General features: G+C 41.1%; 1 protein-coding gene across 17 annotated transcripts in view; it reads left to right on the top strand.

Annotated features, from left to right (window-relative positions):
- RBFOX1 (RNA binding fox-1 homolog 1) overlaps positions 1-20,280 on the top strand; it is a 1,003,674-nt gene that overhangs the window by 506,008 nt on the left and 477,386 nt on the right. For 14 of the 17 annotated variants that reach the window (XM_033166784.1, XM_033166777.1, XM_033166788.1 and 11 more), the window contains one exon: positions 17,314-17,355. The exons of the other annotated variants lie outside the window; for them this stretch is intronic. In XM_033166784.1, the coding sequence (XP_033022675.1) occupies positions 17,314-17,355 (42 nt within the window). The remainder of the gene's footprint in view (positions 1-17,313; positions 17,356-20,280) is intronic. 17 annotated transcript variants of the gene reach the window in all.

Raw genomic sequence — 20,280 nt, 5'->3', positions numbered from 1 at the left:
AGCAACTCTTCAAGATTGGTTCTGCCGGTGCATTTTCACCATGCTGACCTCACCACCATTTTGCCCTTCCTTACCTGCCACTAAGCAGCAGCATTATGCCCCTACCACATTGTCTACTACTGGGGAGTAGACTCAGTCATGTTTGCCCCAAGGTGAGTAAAATTCTCATACCCTGGTTTCAAAAGTAGGCAACTGGATGGAAAATGGCCTTATCTGCAGTGGATGCAGGAACAATTATTGGGAGAATGAAAGCTTACTATAAATTCAGTAATTAAAGCTAAAGAAACAATCCCCAGAGTGGCCGGGGAGACCCAGCCAGATGGACGGGGTATAAATAATAAATTATTATTATATTATAAACATGCTCTCTCTCTCTCTCTCTCTCTCTCTCTCTGTGTGTGTGTGTGTGTGTGTGTGTGTAACCCTCTTTTTTTCTACTATCAAGCCCAGAATGCCAGTTTAAGCCTTCATTTGACTAATGGTTTCATGTACAACCCAATTACCTCTTCTTAAATAAAGATATGCCAGGGTTCAAAGAATGGATTACAAAGAGCTACTGTTGAACCACCTGCTTCCTTCCAAAGTTTTGTTCTTATTCCTTTGGGGATACATGTAGTACATGAAAATTGCATTCCAGTTACGCTGTAAATGAGATGCACACTGGACCTTAATTGTTCAGGGTTTTGTTTTTATCCCTGGGAAAATTAATTTTCAGTGAACCTCTGTAAATGAAAACATTGAACAACTCACATTCAAAAAGCTGGAAAGTTGTACATTGCAATATGAGGAGTTAAATATTGGAAATGTGTGTTTTAAATAATCCCAGGGGGATTGATGAACTACAGTGAATAATTCATTCAAGTTTGGGCTGAAAGGGTCCATCCTGTTCCTGATTCATTTGCTTTCATGTACCCTTCCTGGTCTAGTTTGCTGTAATTGATGGATTGTTTGAGTTTGTTTATTTGCCACCTTTCCACAGTGAGCAGGACACAAAGTGTCTTACCACAAATGTTCACTTATCAAAATACTTTCAGGTGAGGGAGAGAAGTCAGTTTACAAAATATATCAATAAATTCAAATAGGACAGATATCAGAAATTCAGCTCCCGGCCAACTGGCTGCTGCGGTAGGGGGTCAGCTGGGCTAAGTAGATGGTGGGCGGACCTGAGAGAAACTTGCCACCCTCAGGTCTGCTTGCCACATCACTCTCCCCTGGAGCCACTGCAGATTGGCTTTTTAGAGCAGATGAGTTTGGCAGGAACCTGAGAGCCTCCGTAGCAGCTGAAGGGGACATTGTGGCAAGCAAAGATGGTGCGGTGCACTGGGAAGGAGAGGAGGCACTGTGTCGGGCTGCAACCACTACTCGCCGGGAAAGGCAGTAAGCAGCCGATATCAGCAATTCAGCAAAGAACAGATTCAATATAGCAAAATGAATAATATAGACTTTAAATACAGAAGTACAGAGCAAAAAGAAAGTTATCGAACTACAAAGTTCCAGCTCCTGTTGCAGGTCTTACTGCACTCCAAGGAGCCTCAGCAGCCTGGTATAAGTACAACTCAAAGGGAAGGGTTTGTTTCACCTGCCTAGATGATTAATGGAAGGGATGTTTCCAAATACCCCATCCCCTACCTTTGGATTCCTAATAAGGAGGGCGACTGTGGGCAGCATTATGGGAGGGGGTGTTTCAAGGACCAAAGTTAAACTGTCAAGCTCCCTTGTTCTTCTTGCAATTGTCAGGAGGCGTAATCTTATGTAATCTTGCTACATTTATAGTACTGAAATGTTGGGCGGAGGGTGTGGGATTCCATTGCCCAATGAAAGTTGCCTTCTTTCTCCAGGTGCAGGATTAAAGCATGCACCAGATTTAGCAGTGGCATCAGCAAAGGATGGAGAAGGAACAAATAGCTGCTTTTGCTTTGCTGGTTTAATCCCCAGCATTTCTAGGTGGGCTTGAGAAATACCCCCGCCTGAACCCCCTGCTGAGCAGCTACCCGTCAACATGGATAGCACTAAGCTAAAATGCACCAATGGACTGACTTGGTACAAGACAGGCCAGTGGTTTAAGTGTACAGCAGCTTCCTATGTTCCTATAAAAGGCATTCGGAAACTGTTTTATGACATGTCAGATTATTCATCCATCTAGCCCAGTATTGTTTACTCTCGACTGGCAGTAGTTATTGGGGACCTAAGGCAGACCTCCTCATCAGCTCCTTGATTGCAAGTCATTTTGGGATGAACTTTGGTTTAAAAAAAATAATAACAAAAAACACACGGAAGTTACTTAAATTTAAATTAAATGTTCTAGATTTGGGGGGGGCATTCTCAGGGAGGTGGATAGGAGCAAAAATTTATTTATTTATTTATTTATTTATTTATTTATTTATTTATTTATTTATTTTTTGTTTAAGGGGAGCAAAACTTAGGGAGATAAGAGATAGATAAATTGTGGCAAACTCCAAGCACTTTTTTCCTCTGGCCTTGGCCACTGCCAGCATGCGACCCCTGGCAGATCACGCTTGAGAGAATGTGGCCTGGACAGAATAAAATTCCAGCACCCCTTCCTTACTTAGTTGTTTTTAAGATTGCAACTAGAGGCTGCAGTTGAAGCAATTTGAGCATTTGAAAGCAGCGTACAAGTGTTAAGCATTATTATTATTATTATTATTATTTTCAAAATCAGTTCCTTAAGATTTCACATTGACTTGAGCCAAAGACCTGGCTGATCAAGCAGCTTTCAGGATGAAAACAAGTGCCCAGTTAGTATGGCACATCTCCTCTCCATTCAGCTTTGCAAAGCCTCCCCTGGCTTTCAAGGAGGGTAGTTCTCTAAGTGAAACATACAGCGCTTTGTTACCAAGTGTAACAGTAAAATGAAAATGATCGCAAATAACCCAAATTTATGGTGTTCCCATCGCCTTCCTCCCCTTCTTTCTTCGTGTGAATATTTAAATCCAGCGCCAGCTAAAGTGAAATTTATTGCAGTCTAGCCGCTATAAAATACTATGAGGGAATAAAATCAATCTTGACCCAAATCTTAGCATGCAAAACACACACGCACACGCATACACACCATAAAATATACTGTGCCTCTGCTAATTCAGTGCTCTCGGCTCCTGTGAGCCAGTGGAACAGAGAGCTCCCCCCCCCCCTTTTAAGGTGTTTTATAGATGTCTACAAATTGTTGTTTTCATGAGGTCAAGGTATATTGTTGCTTCAATTCGGGAAGTGTGTCGGGCTCCCACACTGCTGATATATCTCTGACCTTGAAAAACAAAGTTTTTCTTCTTATTTTTAACTGTTTTCCATGGATTTCTCGATCTTCTTTGTCACATCAGAGGCCTTAGAGGAGAGCTTGTCAGATCTACAAAAACGAAACAAAACAACAACCAACAACTAGAAATCCAAGGAGCTATTGGGGCAGGTGTGCAAGACATACAATTAAAATTAAAGAACAGGGTGCCCCTGAGTAGGGATGAGGGATAAAACCTATCGGTTTGCATTGAAAGGTGAACTTGCCAGATTTGCATTTTCTGAAAAAAAAAAGATGTGAAAGCAAAATGCATTTATCTTTCAAAATTTACATGGCTCTGCATTTTGCAATGCAGTTCTCCAACCAAGTAATGTGTCCAAAAATTCATATATTACGTATAACAAGTGAAAGTGGCAAGCAAAAATGCATTGTGTTAGGGGACATGCATTGCAAAAAAACATACATAGGGAAAACTACATATAAATATGGATATGAGAAATTCGCATAAAATGCAGATGAATTTCTTAAGTGCATTAGATATAATGCAAACTCCTGTGGAAACGTGAGATACAAGCCTACATTTTAGTACATTCTCAAACTTCATTGTCATTAGGGAATAATATGATGGACCCCTAAGTGTACTAGATATCCCAGACGATGTGTAGGAAACAGGGTGATGAGAACCTTGGGTCTCATCCCTAGAAACAATACACTATACATAACAGCCCTAGAAATAATATACTATACATAAAACATTTTCCCCATCACTCAAAAAAGATGACAACTAACTTTGACATGAGGAAGAAAGATTCCACTTAAGAACTTAAGATTCCACTGGAGAAAAGAGTAATAGTTTATGGGTTCTGTGTGTATGGGTGGGGTGGGGGGGGGAAGCTGCCATGCTTATATTATGCTGGAATCTCATTAGACATTTTTTAATAAACACCACTTATGCATAAAATAAAATTATAACTTAATTTACAACCATGTTCTGATTCTAACAACCACTGGAAACAGCCAGCCCAAATTCCTGACCCCAAACTGAACCCAGACAGAATCATTGTATGATTCCATCAATTTAAAATATTGTCATAGCAGGACCCAACTTGTGCCAGTAATTAAGAAATACTACGTGGTGCTGATAGAATGCCATTCCAGCCCTGTGTGTGATTTATAAAAAATCATTCTTCTGAGTGCATTCCAGTGCACTGAAGCTTGATACTAAAAGCTCTTTTACCAATTATTATTCTGTTTGGGGAACATTAAAACATAATCTACCATGAATTCATAATCCATAGTTTCTCTCTTTAATAATACAGACAGTAATGAGATAGTTGAGTTGAAGTGCATGGGTGATGGGGAGGAGATGTAAACTAAGCGAGTACCTTTGTTTTCTGCCTATAGAAAATAAATTGCTCTAACCCCCCCCCCCTTTTCCTTCTTTCCTTGTTCAGAAATGTGTGTATTGCAGGGCAAACTGCAATCACTTTTTTATAGCAACAATAATTTAAGAACACAGTGTTACACACCACCCCAATTTCCAAGCAGTGTGAGATTTCAGGGGTTCCAGGCATTTATCCAGGGTTCATGTTTCCTCTTGGAAATGAGACACAGTGGAGACTTTGTCTTTAGGATACAGTCAAACATCGGTTGTTGAACGTAATGGAAGACTGTTTGACTTCCAAAACATTTGACAACCGAGGTGTGACATCCAATTGGTTGCAAGAGCTTCTTGCACTCAAGTGGAAGCCATGTTGGACGTTCAGGTTCTGAAAAACGTTCAAAACCCGTTTTTTTTGGCGTTTGGGAGCCAAAACGTTTGAAAAGGAAGCCGTTCGAGAACCGAGGCTTGACTGTATATGGTTTATTTACACATATATACAACCTGAGCCTGTGATAAGGGGGTTCACTGCATTAACACCCCCCAAAGTGTCTTGTTTCTCTCAATACATGACCAATTTAAATCTATTCATCTAATTAGGTTTACTCTAAGTAGAACTTCAATGGCTACAACCAGTTAGGTGGTACTCAACTATGTTTTGTTCAGAGGAGACCTATTGGAAAGCAATGGATCTGACATAGTCATGTTCATTAATGTAAACACTTAATGAATATTACCTATTTAAGGTTTTAATTGGTTGTAGTATGCAATATTGTATTTTATTGTGGTGCTGTAATTGTCAACCACCTTGGGATCTTAACTGGTTAAGTTAAGTTGGGGGGGGCATGAATAAATGTGATGCCGTTGAGATGTAGTTGGACTACAATTCCCATCAGCCCCAGCTATGATGGTCAATAGTCAGGGGTAATTTTTAGTCCATCAACAGCTATGATTAGTTGGCCCTGCTTGACATTGACTCAGGTTTCACTTACAGTCCATCCCGCCCGCCAGCCCTACTAGTCCCATTGGGCACCAGCCTCCTATGGCAGCACTTACTGAAGTATGCACCAATAGGGCCCCTAATGCCATGTTGGCCTGTTTGGGAAAAATGCAAGTATTTGCCCCAAACTTGTAAGCTAAGGCATTTGACTAGCAAAGCTGGACATGGAGGCAATTCCGAACATATACAGTAAATCCAACTGGGATTCTCATTGATCACTAGCTACCACTGCTGGATTTGTAGGTGTGTTTTTCTTCCATTAGATTTTTCCTGTTTGCTCTCCTCTTGCCCGATCCAAAATAGGTCCTCATACTGTAGGGAGGTGAAGCTAAGCTTGTGATGCACAGAAACCTCTTCCCCCTACCCCAACCCCAATAATATATTTTCAGAAATTTCTTTAGAACATCTCTCTTAACACTCTTATTTTACTAATAACATGCTTAGGGTGAACAGAAGTGATTTATGGCACAATAAACAGTAATACACAGTGTACAGGGTAAGCCAGGGTTAGTACTTGAATGCTAAGCAATACCATACTTCAGCTTTTCTGTACATGCTGTTGCATTTATATTACATTATTCCCATTGTGGTTGCTGTAGTGACTATTTATAGATCTTGCTCTCCGACAGTTTCTTATGCTACTTCAAAGTACAAGTAAATTAAATAAACCACAGTGCAGCTATTGTGATAGGTAAGAAAAGGGGGGTATTTATTTGAATATTAAGCATAGATAAGGATTCTCGGGAGGCTGCTGCTTTGTAACATGCTCACAAAACTTAATATTCAAGGTTTTACCACACAGGGCTCTTTTTAGAAGATTACTTGTGGAAATATCTCCGCCCCCCTCCCCCTTGTTTCTGCCTTGCAGGAAAAAAAAAGTCTCTGGATTCTTGTAGAATACTTCAGACTTGGAAATTACTTTATTATGTTTCAAAGCCCTAATTAAGCTGTGATGAGTGACCCACTTTCACCGCTGGTGAGCCCCATAACATTTGTAAATTGAAGAGTATTAAAAAGCCACTCTCTAAGCAACCCAAGATTGCATGAAAACCAACACTTATACCCTGTGAAATTCTTCCACCCACCCACTGAGATGTGTGGGATACAAGCTCTTCTCCTCACTTCAGAGTTGATTTAGCTAAATAAGGGTTTAAAGACAGGTTAAAATCTGGCCTCTGGTTTATTGGTGTGCCTGATAACAATGAAGTTGTAGTTAGCACATAGAGTACTTGAGTTGGTAGAACTGTTACTGGACTAGGAATGCTTACGGAATTCCTTCTTTGCTAATTCTGCTTAAAAACAAAAACACAATCCTTCCTGGAATAATGTTCCGGTATATATCAGAATAGGACCATCTGCATGCAAGGCAGATGTCCTACCAGTTTAGTATGGCTCTTCCCCGAGGCAGTGGTGGGTGGAGATCCATGTATACCACTTTGAGTGCCTTTGGGAAAAGGTGGCCTATAGGTGTGGTAATAACTTTAAATAAATGAAAAAGTGTGTATTTTAGGATAAGAATATCTATCCTGATGCAAATTTGGGGGGGAATGCACTTTTGATATGTGTGTTTGTGAGAAACTTGGTTCAGTATGTAATATTTTTTATGGCTAAAAAAGCTTCACACTATGTTGTTGTTGTTTGTTTGCAAAAACATAGTGGAATGGATCAAATAAATTTGAAACTGACACAGACTGGAAATAGGCAGGGCACAATATATATATTTGGACTAAGGTGAGACTGGTCTTCCTGTCACTTGCTGTACCAGTTCAGACTGCAGGTGGGAGATCAAATATTCCTACTCTTTCTGTCTCTGCAAATGCTTAGGGAAAAGAGGCCTAGCCTTTCCCCTGAACTGCTAGTTTACTATGTGTATAAGAAGAGTCCGGGTGCTTGATTTGGCCAAAGACCCACCTAGTCCAGCATTCTGACTTCACAATGGGCAACCAGATACCCTAATAATGGCAGCCTGAGCACAGCAACACTCTCCACATCTGTGGTTTCCAGCGACTGATATTCAAAAACATACTGCCTCTGACCATGGAGGAATCATAACTAGTAGACCTATTCTCCATAAATTTGTCTAATGCTCTTTTACATCCATCAAAGTTGGTGGGCACCACTGCACTCAGCTGCAATGAGTATTAGCTAGAGGTGCTCGAGGAATTAATTCAGTCTTTGCTAATTTATATACAGAGCAGCCAAAGAAAATGAGAAAAGCCCTGCTCCTAGATCAGGCCAAAAGCCCAGCTAGTCCAGCACCTTGTTCTCACAGTGGCCAAACAGATGCCTATGGGAAGCCCACATGCAATGCATGAGTGCAACAGAGCTCTTGAACCACACACATCAGAGATCACATCACCATCTGGAGTGTAACACATTGTCTACCCCTGACACAGCCCCTTGCCTTAGGGATGTAAGTTGCCACTTACTCCATTCCTTTATTGTTGTTCTAGTCTGCTTTGCCTAGTTTGCAACTCACCCTGAATTCCAATTTCGTTAGCAAATACTCCTGGCTTTTCAGTTGCCCGCAGACCATCTCTTTTGCACCCTCACTGTGCAATATTGGCTGCTTTCTGTTAGATACATCACTTGCTGTGATCATCACACGACACCTCCCTTTTTAATTTGTTTCTTAATCTGATACATCAACATTGTGTTGGAGTTGCAACCATGAGCCTTGTATCTCATGCCAAAAGATCAATCAAGGGCAAAGACTTGCTCTAGTAGGCCATGTTCCATTTGTAATGTGTCATATTTGAACAAGCTGGCACACAGCAGCTCAACAATTGTAAAACAGTCTCAGAGGATGGCCATCATTTTAAAAGCTTGTTGCTGAAGTCCTTCAAGGGTTCTCCTGGCAAATAAACCCTTGACTTCCCTATTAAATGATGAGCATCATTTTCAAAGCCCTCCCCAGTGTCTGAGATCTGGAAGAACTGACCCTCACTAAACAACCTAGGTTGACATGTGATTTTTGAAGGGAAGAGGGGGAGAAAGAGAGGGGGGAGAATCCAGCACATTTTGCTCAACCTCGACACGACAAAGGTCATTTAGGGTTAAGAAGTGAAAGTACTTCAAGATTGCTGGGCATGCTCAAAGTTCATCTCTCAAGTCTCCCAGCCATAAATTAAATATGTTATGGCTTTCAGTGCCATTGGTTTATCTGGACGGGTTTACATATTACAGATACATTATTTATATTTTCCACTAAGTGCTCACGGGTTGCCAAGGTTTCTCTTAAGTTGCACATTTAGCAAATGAAACAACAACAAAAAGTGAGAGAGAGGGAGCAGGTTTGGTGCTGGTTGAGTGCTTTGAAATTACTTCTTGATTTTTACACCAACCAAGCATTTTGTGAAATGGCTGAAAGTTTTTGTTCATATTTGGTACCATATTTTATTTACCCTAAATAAGACATTAAACACATCTCCTAATGCTTAGCTTTTATTGTTATCCAAATTACAAATCAAGATGTCAACTGAGCCATCAAGAGACCTTCCCTAGCTTTCCACTAGGGCTGCAAGCTAAAGATTCTGTTTATTCACCTTTCCTTTGTTTCAAACCAACTCCTTTGTGTTAAAAAAACCCACATCATATATCCTGGAATCAAAGATGTTTGAAATAATTTAATACAACAATTTTAAAAAATACAAAAATTGTTGTTGTTGTTCAGTCGTTCAGTCGTGTCCGACTCTTCGTGACCCCATGGACCAGAGCACGCCAGGCACGCCTATCCTTCACTGCCTCCCACAGTTTGGCCAAACTCATGTTAGTAGCTTCGAGAACACTGTCCAAAAATTACAAAAAGATAAAAGATAAAGCACAAGATAAATTCATCCCAAAATGGGTTTCCATGAGGACTTTTGAGATAGATGAAATTGCAAACTGACGTGAAAATGTTTTGAACTGAAATAAATCTAAATTAACAGATTTGCTCATTACTTCTCAGGAGTCGGTAATGGGAAAGTGTGCCAGGGAAATGTTTACTAGACCCCCGACACTCACTAAAGTCCCTGATATGAAATACACATACCAACCACTATTCAGGGTTTGCTTTACTGCCTGTAGAATAAGAGATGAAAGCAGCCCATGAGGAAATGGACTTTTCTTACCCACGCGGGACCTCCTCACTTCACAGCAGGTGGTCTGAAGGCACATGAGGCCACCACCTTTCTGAAGCTAAGAAGGTTTACAACTGGGAGACCATCTGGGGACCCACAAATATACTGCCTTGGATGGAATATAAATGTATGGAATTTTGCTGAAGTGGTGGAATTATGGGCTATACAATTTCAATAGGAGGGAGCCACATCACATTTTGAGTGTTATCACTTCCCCCATGTAGCAAGTTCCTGTGTGGGAATCAAACTTTCTGATGTTTCCCCCACACAAGTCAGGGGTGAATCACCTCCAGCCATTTCCCCCCAAACCATGCCTACCTGCTCCATACCTTAAATCATGTGTGGTATCTGGTGTATGGCAGGTACAGATGTGGCTGCCAATGCACAATCAAGAACCTTAAAATGTGAAAGCCCTTGACCCTTGGACCTGGTTCAGAAGCTCCATCTGGTGCAGAATGTGGCGGCCAGAGAAACGGGGGCACCTGGCTGCCAACATGTGCACTGATTGCCCACCTGCTACGAAGCCGGGTTCAATGTCCTTGTATTAATTTTCAAAGTTCTTAGGTCAAACACCTTAGGTTCAGTGAACCCCAGAGATTGTCTGCTCAACCACTCAGATCATGTGCAGGAGCATCGTTGACCCTTCCTTGGGTTGACAAGGCTCATTTGGCAAGAAGAAGAAACTCAGCTTTCAGAATCATCAATTCTGTCCTGTGGAGTACTCATGCTAATACAGATTCAGCAGTCACTTTCTTTTTTTGACTTTTAAACACATACTGAAAACTTCTGTATTCTGTCAAGCTTATGCAAGCAATTAAGAATATAATTCTCCATAATGTTGTTGTTGAGTCGTTTAGTTGTGTCCGACTCTTTGTGACCCCATGGACCAGAGTACACCAGGCACTCCTGTCTTCCACTGCCTCCCACAGTTTGGTCAAACTCATGTTGGTAGCTTCGAGAACACTGTCCAACCATATTGTCCTCTGTCATCCCCTTCTCCTTGTTCCCTCGATCTTTCCCAAGATCGGGGTCTTTTCCAGGGAGTCTTATCTTCTCATGAGGTGGGCAAAGTATTGGAGCCTCAACTTCAGGATCTGTCCTTCCAGTGAGCACTCAGGGCTGATTTCCTTAAGAATGGATAGGTTTGATCTTCTTGCAGTCCATGGGAACTCTCAAGAGTCTCCACCACCACCATAATAGTTAGCTGATTTCTGATTTCAACTTTCCTAATTTGGATTGGGTATGCGATAGAATTCTTGTACATATTTTTTATTCAACCCGTGTCTACTGTGAATGGATCTGTAGTACGTGCCAAGGCTGTGCATTCAGCTCAAGTGAGGTCTTCATCATACCATTAAAAATAATCCTGCACCCCAAATCACACCCAACACTTCCCTCTATGGCTGCCCATTGCAGGGCATTTTGTGGGGTGTAAGTTGACCTTCAGGGGAAAAAATTGTTTGCCATGACTGACCTTCCCATCAGAGAGCTTTGAGGAACTCTGAATGCTGCCCAGAACACTTTTCAAAACCACTAGCCATAAACCAGCCCTCAGTATCAAAATCAGTGCATAAAGATTGTTATCAATAACCTTGAGCATTTGTTTCCTAGTGAGCTTCAGTAGGTATTTTTTTAATAAACACAAACACACGTTTCTGGGGCCCAGATCATCTTTTTGTTGCTGTTTTTAAAGTAAGATATCCTTGTTTATTGTGTAGAGAGATGGTCTGTGGGAGCTGCAAGAGATGACAGATAATCCATAACTTTCCCTTCTCTCCATCACCTCACACACCCTTCATTTGAACTGGGGCATTTTTTTATATCCTACCATCTCCCTTGGAATGCATGTCTCATTCCTCTGTTGCCTCTTTGTAAATGCTTCAGATCCAAACCTACAGCTCTGGACGTTTAGAAAGTTTGAAGGTTGACTTTCCTCTTGGAGGTGGTGTTTAAAAGACCCTGACTTAAAAAAAAAGAGTTGCTACTCATTGCCCTTGTTAATGATTTTATTTGATACTATTAAAGCATAGTTGCAATTCAGGTTTTTTTTTAATTAAAAAAAATAAAATCAATGAGATATATCTGTACAGTTGGGTTGGGGAATCTCAAACCCAGGGCCCAAACACATCCCTTTGGGATTCTCAGTTGGCTCGTGGGACTTGCCCCAGATCAGTCTTCACCAGGCCCTGCTTGCACCTTCCCCAGGTAATTTTGCCTGGCTGAAAAATGAGCCAAAGATTTCAGATCCAGTCACAGCTCCTCAGTCTAAGAGGATCAGGTAAGAGGTTTGTCTTATGCAAGTCTATGCATATCTACTCAGCAGCAGTCAATTGAGCCCATTGGAGCTGGTGGGGCAGAAGACAGGGCGACCAACCAGTAGGTGGAGACAAAGCCCATGACAGGTAGAGCCAATTCATTCTAGGCTAGCCCTAAGCCTCCCCACTTGGGCTTTCCCCCTTCCTTATCCTGCTCTTCCTCTCAAAGGAACCCAGCAAGTGATCAAACAATAAAAGCATCTTTAAAAACAATTTCAGTGCAGATGCAGACTGAGAAAGATCTCAACTTAAAAGGCTTGTTGTTGCTGAGTTCTACAAGGAGGTACACTGAGATTGAAGAGGATGAAGCTGACCGTCTGTGCCACACCCCCTGGACTGGTTGAAAGTAAGAAGGCAGGCAGGCAGGTACAGGAGGGAGCTGGTTGATGGCAGACTGAGGTTGGTGCAGTACCTCTTTTGCCCTTATGGACCAGCTTCCACTGCTACTCAGAAGTAAATTCAATTCATCACAATGGGATTTACTCCCAGGTAAGCGAGCACAGTATTTGGATTGCAACCACCCTTGCTGGTGAGCAAGGTCTGCTGAGCACAATGAGAGCTGCTTCTAAGTATACATAGGCTGCAAAAGTACAAAATCCATAATGCTTTACAAAACAAAACAACAACAAGACACCAAAGAGGATGAATAAAATACTGTACAGAAGTTTCCACACCAACTGTACAGCAATTGAAAGTCTTGCAAAAAATAAAAAAAATAAAAAAGGTCTTATTGCTTAATGTGTGTGTGTGTGTGTTTAAAAATAATAATGCTTTATTATGTGATATAATATCCATTGTGATGGCTTTTCTCTACATAAAGTTCCTCATAGTGCAATCTTAAGGATTTTTATTTAGAAGTTAAAGGTAAAGGGACCCCTGACCATTAGGTCCAGTTGTGTCCGACTCTGGGGTTGCAGTGCTTATCTCGCGTTACTGGCTGAGGGATCCGGCGTACAGCTTCCGGGTCATGTGGTCGGCATGAATAAGCCGCTTCTGATGAACCAGAGCAGTTCACGGAAACGCCATTTACCTTCCCGCCGGAGCGGTACCTATTTATCTACTTGCACTTTGACGTGTTTTTGAACTGCCAGGTGGGCAGAAGCTGGGACCGGGTAACAAGAGTTCACCCCGTCGCAGGGATTCAAACCGCCGACCTTCTGATCAGCAAGCCCTAGGCTCTGTGGTTTAACCCACAATCCCACTAAATTCAATGGGGTTTTCTCCTAGGCATAGGATTGTGTATGCAAGGCTGCAATGCATTATGTTTCCTCAGAAGCAATTCCAAGAGATTTCAACTGGATTTGTTTCCAAGTAAACTGTGAATAGATTACAACTGCAGATGCAGGTGGAATTTCCTTGTTATACCTTCCCCCAAGGACCATTCCGATCTGACACTTCCCAACTTGCTTGTGGATTGGGACACGACTCGCACTCATATTATGCATCTCTGATACACAAAAGGTGGGCATAGGAAGAGTTACTCTATGCAGATGTGTACAAAATGTGTATACTACAGATGGATGCATTAAAAAGTGTGCATTGTAAGGGGGGAAAGGGTGTTTTAAGTAAAATGTGCATACCTGTACCTGTGTTTGATTGCCAAAAAGGAATGCAATTAGCTTCTTAGCCCACTCCTATTTGTAACCCTTCATTTACTGTTACGTTTTCCAAAGCGAGCTTCATTGCAATAGCCACTGTAAGATACAGAATTAAGACTAACTTTCATAATTAAAAAAACTGACCTAGGTACTGGTATATGGGGGTGGGGAATATGGTGGGATGGTTTAGCATTTAACCATTTGCAAGTGCCCAAAGTGTCGAAATTACTTCTTATCCTGGGAGAAATATAAAAATCTTCTGGAAAGGAAAACAAAACAAAACACCTTTATGGCTATTTCCCATTGAAGCCAATACAATTAAGAGAGTTTAATATGGACAGACAATGGGTGGCTTACAGGGAACTGCTGGATTTTACAGGAGGGGAACCCAAACTGAAATCAATGGAAAACTCAGGGAGCCAAGTTACAGATTGGTTTCAATATTATCAGTTATATGATATGTTTAAATTAGATGAAAATAATGGATTTCTGGACCAAAGCAGAAAGGAAGCTCACAATTTGAAAAAGAGCTCTTACAAAATAAGGATAAACTTTTGTCTAAAATGTACACACACACACGTTTCAATGACACACTGGGCTATAGATATAGGACACAATATAGATCTTAACCTCTGGGAGAAACTTTGGAAAAGTGACCTGAAATCCACTGCATATTATTCATTGAAAGAAAATTATTTGAAAATTATTCATAGATGGTACCTAATTCTGAGTAGGTTGGCTAAGATTTATAAAGCAGAATCAGAAATGTGTTGGAAGTGTAAAGAAGCGGAGGGAACCTTTTTTCACTTGTGGGTAGACATGTAAAAAGACAAAATGATATATAATGAATTGGGGGAAAATAAAATAAAACTACTTCTCCCCCCCCCCAAAAAAAAACCAGAGTTCTTTTTGTTAGGAATAACCCAGAAAGAAATTCCTAGGTGTCAGGAAAAGGTTATGTATGCAACAACTGCGGCCCGTGTTTTCTTAGCCCCCAAATGGAAAGTGAGCAAGGTCCAAACTAAAGAGGATTGGCAACTTAACTTGACAGAATATGCAGAACTTGCAGATTTCACACATAGAATAAGAGAGCAAAAAGAACATATGTTTAAAGAAGAGTGGAAAACATTTATTGAATATATTGAAAATAACTATGTACAGCTGAAAACGCTGGCAGCAATAATATAAATTCAACAGAGTAGGCTAAATATTTTTTGATGGGTGGAAAAGTGGAAAAATGATTTGAATGGTTATAGTCAAATATGCAGGAATGTATGATATGTAAAATAAACCATTGAAGGAGAAGGGAAGTCGTTGTATATCTTAAAGTTTTTAAAATGTTTATTTTGAAATGTAAAATTGAAAACGTAATAGAAATTATTATTAAAAAATAGTTCTTATCACTGGATACACCAGAATCTGTTTTTGTCTCTGAATTACATTTGCCATGTGATCATCATGGGAAAAGGTACCATATTGATTACACTTCTAAAGCTAATGATGATCAGCAAGGTAGGTAATTGCAATAGTTTTGTGTGTTCAGTGCTAATCTTTATAAAATGTCAAGGAAGACATTCTGCGCTGCAAACTGGTTGGCAGGCTAGCTAGCCAAGGAGAGGAGGAGAGTACTGAGGAATAAGAAAATACTATTCCAAAGGTTCTGTGAAGCAACATTTAATAAAATTGAGACCAGTTCTAGCTGGTCTGGGAGCCCAAACAGATTTGGCTAAAACTTTGTGAAACCAGCCTATTGTAGAAGTCAACTCTGGAACAGCAGAAAGTTGATCAGAGAAAGGTCAGTGCTTAGTTGAATCTATATACATGGAGCAAGATGCCTTTCAAATCCCAGCTATGCAAGTGAGAAAGCAAGCTAGTAAATTGAGGGTGAGGAGCCTCCGGGTGGGGATGAATTATACACTGTCTTTGTTCAGTTTCCTCAGTAAAGTGACACCAGACTTTATTTTTTCCTCTGGACTTGGTTTGTATTACAGGCAACCCCCAATTTGTGTGGGGGTTGCTTTCCTAGCCCCCACATGCATTGACAGAGCATGCATAAGCCCGGCCTACCCTGTTCTGCCCCGCCCCCATTCTTCCCTCTTCCATGTCCAAACTACCCATGCATTAATTGTCACACACCAATTGAAGAGGCACAAAATGGTTGCTGCCCGACTTTAAGTGACTTAAGCTAACATAGCTATCAGAAATGTGGTGATTTGGAATCAATCGTTTATTGTACAGTCACAGACTCATTTAAAACAGAGCATACACAGATAATACAAACATAAGTATTGAAACATACGCTTCTTTAAAATACAACACAATACTAAGGATAAAACACTCACAAATTCACAATACAGTCAAACCTCATGTTACGTTTGCTTCATGTTACGTTTTTTCAGGTTGCAAGTTACTGGAAAGGGTTACTTCTGGGTTCCGCCGCTGGCACATGCGCAGTAGTGCTAAATCGTGCTTCACACATTTACACAAGCGCCAAATCATGCTGCGCACCTGTACAGATATGGCGCTTCAGGTTATGGGCTTTTCATGTTGCAGACGAGCCTCCAGAATGGATCCTGTTCGCAACCAGAGGTACCACTGTGCAAAAGATGAAACATGAAATACAGGTTGGTATTCTAATTGCAATTTGAATCATTCTAATTGCAATTTGAATCATCTTATGAGACCTTTGAGCAAAGAAGAGAAACTTGGCCACTAACTCTGTTGTTACTTTGTTTTTTGTCAGCCAAAAAATATTCCCGGTACCATTCCACTGTCCTAGCAGGGTGTTTCTTCATAAGGGATGTGGGGCAAGAAGCAAAGTAGTCTATTAGGTTCTTCTGCAGGAATATTACTTACAAATAAGACATGACTCAAACTTTTGACTACTTCATCTCCCACGGAGACATAAAACAATCATCATATGGGATACCTTGCTAACCCCCTTCCCTTGCAGAAGGTAGACAGTTAAATCTGGCCCTAGAAAAGGCATGGTGATTTTTGAGGATAGTAAAATATACAGACACAGTTGTACCTCGTGTTGTGTTCACTGTGGGTTGTGAACAGCACGGGCTACGTACCCGCCAAACCCGGAAATAACAGAACGGATTACTTCCGGGTTTGGTGTGTCACACATGCACATGCACAGAAGCGGCGCTGCATGTTGTGGACTTCTCAGGATGCGAACGGGGCTCCGTAATGGATCCCGTTCGTATCTAGAGGTACCACTGTATGTAGCATATCCAGTAAATTTAAAAATTAAACCAATATATGTTTGCAAGCATGTTCTGTGGGCATTGGATATTTATAATATTGGCAATCAATATCTTTGATTCGTTGTTCCAGAATAGATTTTACAGCGGCTGGGACTCGAGTTCTGAAGTCTGGATCTTGGTGGTTATGATATCAGTAGGCATGTTAGATCTACTGCCTCTAACCTTTTGGTCTCCTCCTTCATGAGCTCCCATTCTGGACTGATCAGGACCCAGATTTCTCTCCTAAATTCCATTCTGCCACCATGGCTTTCTTTTGGCCTGTCTGCTCATCTTTCTCATATTGTTTACAGGCAACATGTCAATAACCCTTGCAAATTTCAGCCTTTGAAGGTCTACCATTTTAACTCCCCCCCCCTCTACTCTTAATTCCTTGTAGCTTTCAAGACAGCAGATGAGTTGTGAAAGAGGTCAACTAAGGGTAAGTGTAACAATATGCAAAATCCTTTTTGGCAATTGGTGAATTGTTCCTTGTTATTGGAAAGGACCTCTGTTGAAGAAATGGTTCTGTATTGTGTGTGTATGTGTTTTTAACTCAAGGGTGTATGTAAGGTATACATGTAAGGTACCATGTTTGGCACTGGTCAGAGGTAATCAAGTACGGTATTATAAAGCATAGGCTTTGTTTTCAGTTTGTGATTAAGAGGCAGTATATTATTTCGAGGTGGGTATTGCGATAGGCAGATTTTGTAATGCAACCTTAGAAAAGAGAACAAGAACTGATTTCTCATGTTGTGAGAAGGGTGAGCTTTGTACAGAACTGAAAATCTTCTAGTGAGAGTCAGGTTGTACTTCTGTTTGGATGACAGCAGGGTCACAAAAGTCTTATTTTATCATCTGCTAAAGCAAATATAAACTCTTCCCCATGTTTTTTGTTTTGTTTTGTTTGCAAAGGAACCCACTGAGTATCCACTCTACCACTAAATTATAGTTTCTCATCATCTCCTCTGCTGAGGGAGCTCTTGTTGATATCCATTTATTATTTATACATGCCACAGTGAATATTCGGAATTTGGTTAATGTGACTTCCAGCCTTACCTGGGGAGACAGGAGACAAGAAAATATGTATTTATTTATCCATCCATTCATTCTATTATTTACTTATCACACACCAGGCTTTTAACTTTTGATTATTTGTGGCCTTCTTCAGCGATTGGAATCATTTATTCCCAATATGAGAATGAATTTTAGATTTTTTTCCTGATTTGTTCTATGCTGGTTTTAATGCATGTGTTTTTTATTGTTATAAATCACTTTGAGCTATTTTGTAATAATAATAAAAAGTGACTAATAAGATAACAGTATAATAACGAGGGATTCTCTCATGGGAAAGGAAGAGCCCTCCTGAACCAGAAGCTGTTTCCCCCAACTCCCCTCCCATTTCTGAACTTCTCTTAATGTATGCTGTTATTTTTCTTACTTGCTCACTTAGAAATATATTTTGCTTCTTCTTTGCCGCCGCCCCCCATTTTTCTGGTGTTGACAGTGTGTGTGTGTTTCTGTCTGTCTGTGTGTGTCTGTGTTATTGGGGTCATCTCACCATTGACTCTACCTCCTTTGCCAGCATCATTCTCCCATTCAGAGAGCAGGGCATATAAATGCAATGGTTGCATCCAATGCTAGCTGTTCTCAGACCCATGAAAATTACTAGATATGCCTAACTTGGGTTCATTAATTCCAGAGGTCTATTCTGAGTATAACTTGGTTGTATACAACCCAATGCTTTGAATAGGGAGGCATGCAGTCTCCCTCACTTGCTATTTCACTCATGTTTGCTAGCAACAATTCTTCGTGAAGGTTTCCTTTTGCAAATGTAATTCCACCTGTATTGTGCTCTGCCAGGCTGGACCGAGAGTCAGGTAATAAAAGGCAAAGATTTTCAGATGAAGACCAGCTAAAAAAGAGCCTTGTTGAGATTCCTCCTTTGAACAAGCCCTTCCCTTTCATCTATACCCTGAGCTCCCTTCTTCCTATTATACTCACCCCTACCGCAAGTGATGTTATTCCAAATCGCCCTCTCCCCACTTCCATTTTATATCTTCTCCATCTAGTCCCAAGATGTGCTTAAAAAAATAATTCTTGCTGGGATGTTTTATTTCCCCCCCATCCTCTGAATCTCATCTTGCTTCCTTGTTTTATGGAAGGGTCTTGTGGCACTGAATTCAGTGCCTGATGCTGCAGCACCTAGAAAATGCTGGTGGAAACACACAACGTGTGTGTGTGTGTGTGTGTGTGTGTGTGTGTGTGTGGCGGCAGTGGTTGTTGTGTGTGTTCTTCCTATTTCATTTCACATTGTGGCTGAAGATGGGGGGGGGGCAAGCCCAGACTTTGAAACATGAATCATACCTGCTTATTTAAGGCTGTGAAGCAGCTTAGGATCACAGCCTTAGGTAGAAAGAAGCTGTAATTCATAAAGCTATAAAAAGCACAATGACAGCCCCAGAAGCCTGTCTTCAGCTTGTGTTTCGACTCCCTGAAAGGCTGAGACTTTTTAACCAAAAGCCCTGACTTTGTCACAGCTATAATGTTCTTGTTTAAACTGATGGAACACGTTGCTTGGGTCTATGGATTTGGATAGTTGGTCTATGTAGACAAGTTCCATCTGCCTCAACTTGCACCATCTCCCAAGATTTCAGGCAGAGGTATGGCCTCAGCCCTATGTTCTCATGAGACCCTGTATCTCTGATGTGGAGGGGAAGTGAATTCAGCCTGAGGGTCCCATTTCCTTTTGGGCAACCTTCTGGGGCCTATATGCTGGAGAATGTGGTGGCAGAAGCAAAACAGGGCAGAGCAAAAACTGTAACGTTGACTTTTGGGCAGGAAAAATTGTTCCTACATATATTTACATACCCTTCTGTATTCTGCGCAAGAGCGCTCTCTCACCCTGTGATATCCAGCAAGTGGTATTCATAAACATTGCCTGCAGTCGTGGAGGCAGAGCTTTAGCCATCATGGCTTGTAGCCATCCAAGTTGGTGGCCATCACTGTCTCTTGTGGGAGTGAATTCCAGAGATTAACTATGGGCTGCGTGATTAAGTGATTTCTTTTGTGTGTCTTCCAGCATTCATGGTTTGATCCAGCGGGGTTCTTAGGAGAGCTGAGATTAGCTGAGGCATTCTGTGGAGTGTGCAGTCACTGCCCTTGTGAGTTGGAAGTGTGTGAAACCATCCCTATCTGCACTCCACACCTTTAGGTGTACATCTTTAACTGTAATGTGTGGTGGCCCTCAAGAGTTCCCATTCTTAAATATTTTCATTTGTTCCAGGATTCAGCCCCCCCCCCCCATAAGCATCTCAGCCCAGTAATTTCTTAATTGGCTGGTGTTAAAGTGTTTGGGTCAGTTTAT

This window comes from Lacerta agilis, chromosome 13, assembly GCF_009819535.1.
Source record: "Lacerta agilis isolate rLacAgi1 chromosome 13, rLacAgi1.pri, whole genome shotgun sequence".
NCBI classification, from domain to species: Eukaryota; Metazoa; Chordata; class Lepidosauria; order Squamata; family Lacertidae; genus Lacerta; species Lacerta agilis.
This window is presented reverse-complemented; position numbering and strand designations above follow the sequence as displayed.